Source organism: Podarcis gaigeae, assembly GCF_964106915.1.
Source record: "Podarcis gaigeae genome assembly, chromosome: Z".
Classification (NCBI taxonomy): domain Eukaryota; kingdom Metazoa; phylum Chordata; class Lepidosauria; order Squamata; family Lacertidae; genus Podarcis; species Podarcis gaigeae.
In genome coordinates, this window is record NC_139691.1 from 10,347,948 (window position 1) to 10,355,746 (window position 7,799).

Genomic DNA, 7,799 nt, shown 5'->3' on the forward strand with positions numbered 1-7,799 from the left:
GCGGGATGTTGTGCTGGCCCCAGAACAAAAACGTTTGTTTCCCACTTTAGGGCAGGACTCTCCCCTCTGTTGTTAGTCACAAAAATAAATATAGCAGGTTGGAACCCAACTATGGTCTAATCAGACCTACGGAAATTAGTGGACCTTTATTAGCCATCTGCTCACTTCGGTGGGTCTGCTCTGAGTAGGACTAACAGCGGGGTGCAACTCGTTGGTTTTAGCTAACAACCTGCATCCTCCGGGGCTCTGTAGCAAACTTGCCTGAAGTGCCGCTTAACGCTTTGAAAAATAAATAAATGTGCATATAGTCAGCTCATTAAGTAATAATTTATAGACGCTTGACATCGACGCTTGACATTATATACAGCTACATCTAAGTGATAAAAATAAATCTCTTATTCCTTACCTCCGTGAGGTGCCATCGTCAAACAGAAAGGTCTGGTTGGTGTAGCATTCCGGGCAGGATTGGGTCTCTTCCGCTTGCTGGCCACCACTGCGCCCGCAGGTGGGCTTGTAGACCCCGGCCAGCCCTCGTCCTTCTCCGGGGCAAGGCATCTCTCGCGTCCGGATCGGCGCGCCTGCCAGCATCAACCAGCGCATAGGATGGCCGCGGGCGCCTGCTTAGAGATGATGCTCCCGTCTCTCTCTCTCTCTCCCTCCTTCCCCCACCTTGCCTGAGCTCGAACCTGTTCACCAGGAGAGCTCTTGGCCGCCCCCCAGAGCTACACCGGTCGCAGCTAAACCCCAGCCTGGGTGCCGTAACATCAAGAGCGAAGGGCAATAGCCGCTTAGTCTTCTCTCCTCCGGCCGCGCATTGCAAGGATTGATCCCATTCGCCTTTGCCTCGCGATCCTGATCCGGGCGCAGCGAGGACACACACAAAACAATCAACAAGTCAGGCTGGAGAAGGGAAGAAGTTGCCTCTCCACGAAAGACCAGACAATTTCCTCCTAGGAGGGCCATTAAACAGCTGGAGGGGTGTGATCCTTCTCACCTCCCTCCATCCCTCTGGGCGACCGCGGCAGAGGGATCGCGAACAGCTACATCCAAGGAAAGGCGTCTGCAAAAAAAAAAAAAAAGATGTCAGATTCGTGGTCTCAAAAACCACACATATATACAGACAAAAAAGCCTTTTCTTCCTCTTAACTTGCCTTTTCCTGGAGGTCTGTGTAGGGGTGAATGGGATCGGTTTGTTGCGTTGTGGCGGCATCTAGTGTCAGGACGAGAAGCGCGCAGCTTAAGGTAACATCACAGTCTGTGGGAAACCAGCAAAGAGGACCCCGAGCACAAGAGCGCTTCCCCAGCCCACTCCTGTGGTTTCCAGCAACTGGTATTCGAAGCATTGCTGCATCCAAACTTAGAAGAATTTTTGTGCAAAAAATCGAGTTAATTTTAGATGATTGGGTTTAATCTGTATGCATTTGCACATGAGAAATATATAAATATTGCAGCCTAGCCCAAATTCACTCTTAGCCCAAATGTGGTCTTCATGCCACACTCAAATCCCATAATTGTTATGTGCAGTGCAATCTTTTGCATGTTTACTCAGAAGCAGGAAGGGAGAAAGAAAATTCACTTTGTTTGCATTTAAAAGCAAAATACAAATACACAACTGTTCACAAACTGAAACACAGCTATCCTTTGAAACTCATCTTTTCCAAATCTTGCAGTGCCAAGTCATCTCTGGCCAATGTGCATACAAAAATGCATGTACTATGGCAAAGTGTCCATAAAATGAATGCAGAAGTCAAAAATAATGTAAAACATGTATCATGTTGGGGAAAGCCACTTTGAAAAAAAGTTACAGATAGGTAGCCGTGTTGGTCTGCCATAGTCAAAACAAAACAAAAAATTCCTTCCAGTAGCACCTTAAAGACCAACTAAGTCAGTTTTTGGTATGAGCTTTCGTGTGCATGCACACTTCTTCAGATACACACAAGAATCTGAAGAAGTGTGCATGCACACGAAAGCTCATACCAAGAACTGACTTAGTTGGTCTTTAAGGTGCTACTGGAAGGAATTTTTTTTTTGTTTTGAAAAAAAGGTTACGCTAGCAGTTACAGCCCTGCTCGTTCCACTTGACATCCCCTTTGACAACCCCTCTTCCTCCACACCTGTCCAACACCTTCTCCCTTTACATCTCACTTATCCCCTTACAGTCCACCCAAACTGTCACTCTCTTTTAAAGGCGGTGAGAGACACGTCAGAGAGCAAGTTGCCAAACCCCTCTCTGACTTGCCTCCCCCCCCCTGCACTCTGTTAAACAGCTTACCTGGGCCACCTGCCTCCCATACTGCTCCCTCACCTGCCTGCCTCCCTGCCTGTTGCTGTGCCATCATACTGAAGTTGGCATGATCACCTATTGGTGGCCAGGTTAACTGCAGCATGACAACAGACTTACATTTTTAAATATATAGGAAGATCAGGCAAAATAGCATGCACACATATTTCTATTGGGATAAATTTACAGAAAAATGCTGAATTATGAGGACTTCTTTTTTAAAAGTCACAAACTGATGTGAAGATGCAGAGAACTGAACTTAAGACTGCAAGAATGAGAAACTGAAGTTTGGCAGATCCACCCATCCTTGCTTAGAAGTGATCCCAGAGTTCAGTGAGGCTTCTACCCAAGTAAGTGTGCATGCATTTGGAGCCTTTACCATCGCCAGTCAAACCAGTGGAGAGATTCCTCCTTTACTCCCTTTGGGTCTTCCACATAGACCAGAAACAAGTTCATATCCTTTTACTGCTGAACAAGTTACATTGCAGATGGGTGAACAATTCTCAAAACAAGGAACAGAGTCCAGATCTGCTTTCCAAACTTGCAGTCTAGCTCTCAAGTTCCCCCTCGTTTTCCTCTTCTGTGACATTATTGCTCCCGTTGGTTCCAATGTTCAGAAGTGAGTGCAGCCGAAACAGCAACACCCATGCACAAGAGGGACATTACAGTACAGCTGGGGGGGGGGGGCTCCCGAGGGTTGCAGTACAAAAAAGGGGGGACTCTAAGACTAGACTGCTCCCCCCAAAAAACTCCAGCTCAGTGAAGATGGGCCTATCTCAGTGGCCGCAGAATGCAGACCAGCCATTACCAGCATGTGGAGCACACAAAATCATTTTTTTTTTGAATATTTTTTATTAACTGGCCAATCACATCAAATTAAATCACATCACATAAATTCCGAATTACAAAGCCAAATTTTGAATTTTGTTGGGGGGACCCATACTTCAAGATCCAAAGGGGGATTCTAATCATCTTCTTGCTACTGCGTTAATGTCCAAATCAGTCCCAATCAGTCCAAACAGAGTTCATAATTCTATCCAGTCTTATCTTGTTGTTTCCACATCATATCTTGTTCATATAATTTCTCTTTTTTCTTTATGATCTCTTCTGACAGTCTCCTTAAGCCGATAAACACAAATATAATAAATATAATCATTCTGTGTGAATTTCCCGTTCTTCCAATCCAAGTCCAGATGGTTTTCATATATCATCTCCTTCATAGATAACATCGCTCTTTCCATCATAATTTTACGAAGTAGTCGCTCTTAAGTCCCACTGAGGAGTTTGATCCATGATATATAAACAGCTTTGTTTCTCTCTTTCTCCTCCCAGACTCAAGACCTCCGACAGAGCTTCCCAAAATGGCGGCGGCATTTTTAACTGTGTCATTCCAAAACTCTTATGCCTTCCAGATTCGTCTTGAAACATTGCTTTGGTTCGAAAGTTTATCTCCACACAGGAACACACAAATTCAAAAGGCAAGAACAATGAATGGAGTATGTTGAACAAGGGCATTTTGCTGCAGGTCCCCACTTGTGACTGTATTTTTATTGACTATTATATCTGCCCTTCATATTGCTTCAGCTTCCTTTATCTTCACACTGCAATAACATTGTTGCTGTAAACCATCAGCTTGAACTACTGCTACTACTACTACTGCACTGCTAGTTTAGCAAAACATGTTTATGCTTATCCTTTATAGCAAGTTACTCATTTCCACCCACCCACTGAAGTGCTCCTTCTCAGATCTAATCTGTGTAGCTCACAAAGCTGTGGGAGAGATGCAATGGGAGCTAGGTGAAAGGCATCATAACACACCTCTAGAAAGAAGATTGCATTGCTTTTAAGCCTGAGAAAGACATCCAGATAATAATGAAGATAATAAAACAAAAATACCCAACAGCTTAAAATGTTGAAGGGAGCCCTATGTGAATGCTTAAAGTCCTCTATAAAGAGCCAAGTATAACCAACAATGCAAGCCTATATGTCAATGGGAGGGAACCTTACCCCCCAAGGGCCGCATTTCCATCTAGGCAACCATCTGAGGGCCATATTCCAGTGATGGGCAGAGCCGGAGGCAAAAGTGAGTGGAGCAATGGATGCTGATTTTTACCTTAATGTACCAGGTTGATTTCTACACACACACTACTTCCCATCCTCCATCTAGGCAAGCAAGAGGCATTATTAGGGTTCAAGGACACATTCCAAAAGCACTTGCAGTATGAAAAGGGGTCAGTGAGAAGTGGGGCCAGGGGAGACTCTCAAAGGCGAGACAGAGAGCTGCCAACCCTTGGGCTTGATGTTTCCTCTAGGTAAAGGTAAAGGGACGTCTGACCATTAGGTCCAGTTGCGGACGACTCTGGAGTTGTGGCACTCATCTCACTTTATTGGCCAAGGGAGCCAGCGTACAGCTTCCAGGTCATCTGGCGAAGCAGAGCAGCGCATGGAAACTCCGTTTACCTTCCCGCTGGAGCAGTACCTATTTATCTACTTGCACTTTGATGTGCTTTCAAACTGCTAGGTTGGCAGGAGCAGGGACTGAGCAATGGGAGCTCACCCCGTTGCGGGGATTCGAACCGCCGACCTTCTTATCAGCAAATCCTAGGCTCTGTGGTTTAACCCACAGTGCCACCCGTGTCCTGATGTTTACTCTACTTGCCAGTGTATAAGTCCCATTGAACTCAAAAGGGCTTAATGCTTAGCGGTTGTGTTTGGATTGCACTGTAAGTCAAGGGTGGAGAATCTGTGGCTCTCCAGATGTTGTTGAACTCTAACTCCCACCATCCAGGATTATGGGACTTGTAGTCCAGCAAAACCTGAAGAGCCACATGTTCTCCACCCTTTCAGCTGAATTCAGATGCTTTGTACCCTAGATAACATGTTGCGGGGGGGGGGGATTCCCTTCACAGATGGGGGTGTGCAGTTGGATTTAGTCCATGCACATACCATCAGAGGGCTAATAGCATCCACTATTCCTTTTTTGCTCATCTCCCTTTTAAAAAATGTACTGATGGGTTGATTTTCAATAATATGATGTATATAGAGAAACAAGAAATAAACTGGTGTGTTCTTCCTCCCAATCCCCCCCATGAGTGTCTAAAATTCTCAGTAGCTGCATTAAGGCAAGCATAAAATCCACATCTGTTTGGACATTCACGCAGCATTAACATGATTCTCCCCCCCCCCCCATATACATAAAAATGTAACACTGTCTTCACATAGTCCCCACTGGAGGATTTGTAGTGCCGCATCTCAGTGTTGGATTTGCATGGGAAAATGAGGTTGGGAAGGTGAAAAGTGAGGCTAGCCTGGGGTGAGAAGGGGAAGTTCTAAAGGATTAAGGAGGGGAGCGTGGCAGGGGAGTAGTGAATAGAGTGAGGCGAACCCCTAGTATCTTTTATTTATCCAGGGGCGAAACTAGGCTTCTTTTCACTGGTCAAAGACCCAATTTGGCGTGTGCACACACACACCATGCACATCTGTGTACACAAAAAGAGAAACTGGGAGCCTCAATGGCACCCCTCTGGAGGCTTCACCTGGGGCAAAAAACCCCGGCTAACCCCACTGTAGCTATGGCTCTGATTTATCTTAATATGCCCAGACTTGTTTTAAGTAGCAATTAGGCATACATGAAAATATAAATTGTTTTAACTTACATGCTTCTTGTAAGTATAAATTCCACACTTGGTTGGATGTTCAGACAGAGTAACATAATTTATCCTATATTTATCTTAACAGGTCTACCTTCATTCGTTCACTGTTTGGAATATACTGAATAAAGTAAGTGCATGGTTCTTATTTGATTTTAGTTGTTTTAGTTGGATACCTTGGCAGCTTGGGGCCATTTGATTGTCTCTCTGTGGCCATCAGCAGCTCATCGTCTTGGCTTCTGAGCTCGTGCTCTTAAAGGTGGTGGTCCCTGCGGGAAGATCCTCTGACAAGCACTTTGCAGAAGGAAGTAAGCCAAGTGCAAGGAAATGTCAAAAGAGCGAGCAGCAAATTCACAGAAGACAGAAGTGGTGAGTCACCCATCACAGAGAAGCTTTCCACAGTTCCAGCAACATGGAGCACAGTCTAATAAATGGCACAGATCCCCAAGGGGCCAAACTAAGCTCGTTTTAGGGATAGGGAAGAATTTGGATTCGGTTCACATGTTAAGGCAAACTTTCTTAATCTATGCTTTCCCAAACAATAAACAAACTGAGAAACATCCATTCTTCAAAACCTGCCTTTCTCCACCTTTTGCAGTTCTCCCACTAAAATGGAACTAACGTACAAAAATGTATTAGGTTTCGGGAAATTGCTTTGCCAAAAATCTGTGTAATGGGGCAAAAAAATGAACACAAAAGTGGGTCCTTTTAGAAGAATTTTGCACTAAAATGCTGGTGAATTCACAAGAAGACTTTTGAAAAATAAATAAGTGATATAGAAATGTAGAGAACTAAACTTAAGACTGGAAGGAAAAACTGAGAGAAACTGCCTCGCAGATATTTTGTGCAAATGTAGTTACCACTCATGGGACACACTGCAAGGACTACAAACACCAAAAGGTGGTCACTTCCAGGTAACCTGTTTATCAGTTGTTTATGAAGTATCTGTTCTGATTTGTTGGTAGGGAACTTAGATGACCCCACCTGTACATTTAAAGCAATATCATACCACTTGAAAGAGCCATGGCTTTCCCCTAAATAATCCTGGAAACCGTAGTTCATTAAGTGTGCTAAGAGTGGTTGTTGTTGTTGTTTAGTCGTTTAGTCGTGTCTGACTCTTCGTGACCCCATGGACCAGAGCACACCAGGCACTTCTGTCTTCCATTGCCTCCCTCAGTTTGGTCAAACTCATGCTGGTAGCTTCGAGAACACTATCCAACCATCTTGTCTTCTGTCCTCCACCTTGTGCCCTCCACCTTTCCCAACATCAGGGTCTTTTCCAGGGACTCTTCTCTTCTCATGAGGTGGCCAAAGTATTGGAGCCTCAGCTCCAGGATCTGTCCTTTCTGTGAGCACTTAGGGCTGATTTCCTTAAGAATGGAGAGGTTTGATCTTCTTGCAGTCCGTGGGACTCTCAAGAGTCTCCTCCTCCTCCCAGCACCATAATTCAACAGCATCAAGAGTGGTTAGGAGACCCCATTCTCCTCACAGAGCTACAATTCTAGAGTCACTCTTCCCAGGAAACTGTGAATTGTAGCTCCCTGAGGAAAATAGGATTGAATTCCACCTCAAAATAGCAACAGTACAGAAGCACTCTTTGACACAGAGGAGGTAACTAATTCCTTCCTTTTCCTCCCCCACCAATCTTTGAATCCCCTTCTTCAACAGCTGGGGTCAATTGAGGGATGGTGGCAGTAGGACTGAGATGTAATTTGATTTGTTGTTTTTCTCCCCCACCCACTGTTTAGGGGCTGGGTGAGAAATAAACTCAAAATGTATTTTAAGGATATATGCTAACTTTTTAAATTACAAAAAGTCTTGTAATTTGTTGTCAGTTGGTTTTTATCATTGTGGTTTTTTAACCATTT

The 7,799-nt window shown here is 44.5% G+C and overlaps 1 protein-coding gene across 1 annotated transcript in view; it reads right to left on the reverse strand.

Moving 5' to 3' along the window:
• Positions 1-1,139, reverse strand: part of KCNT1 (potassium sodium-activated channel subfamily T member 1) — a 196,052-nt gene extending 194,913 nt beyond the window's left edge. Inside the window, exon 1 of the mRNA XM_083721640.1 lies at positions 407-1,139. Coding sequence (XP_083577766.1) covers positions 407-600 — 194 coding nt within the window. The 5' untranslated portion in view covers positions 601-1,139. The remainder of the gene's footprint in view (positions 1-406) is intronic.
• Positions 1,140-7,799: the final 6,660 nt, after the last annotated feature.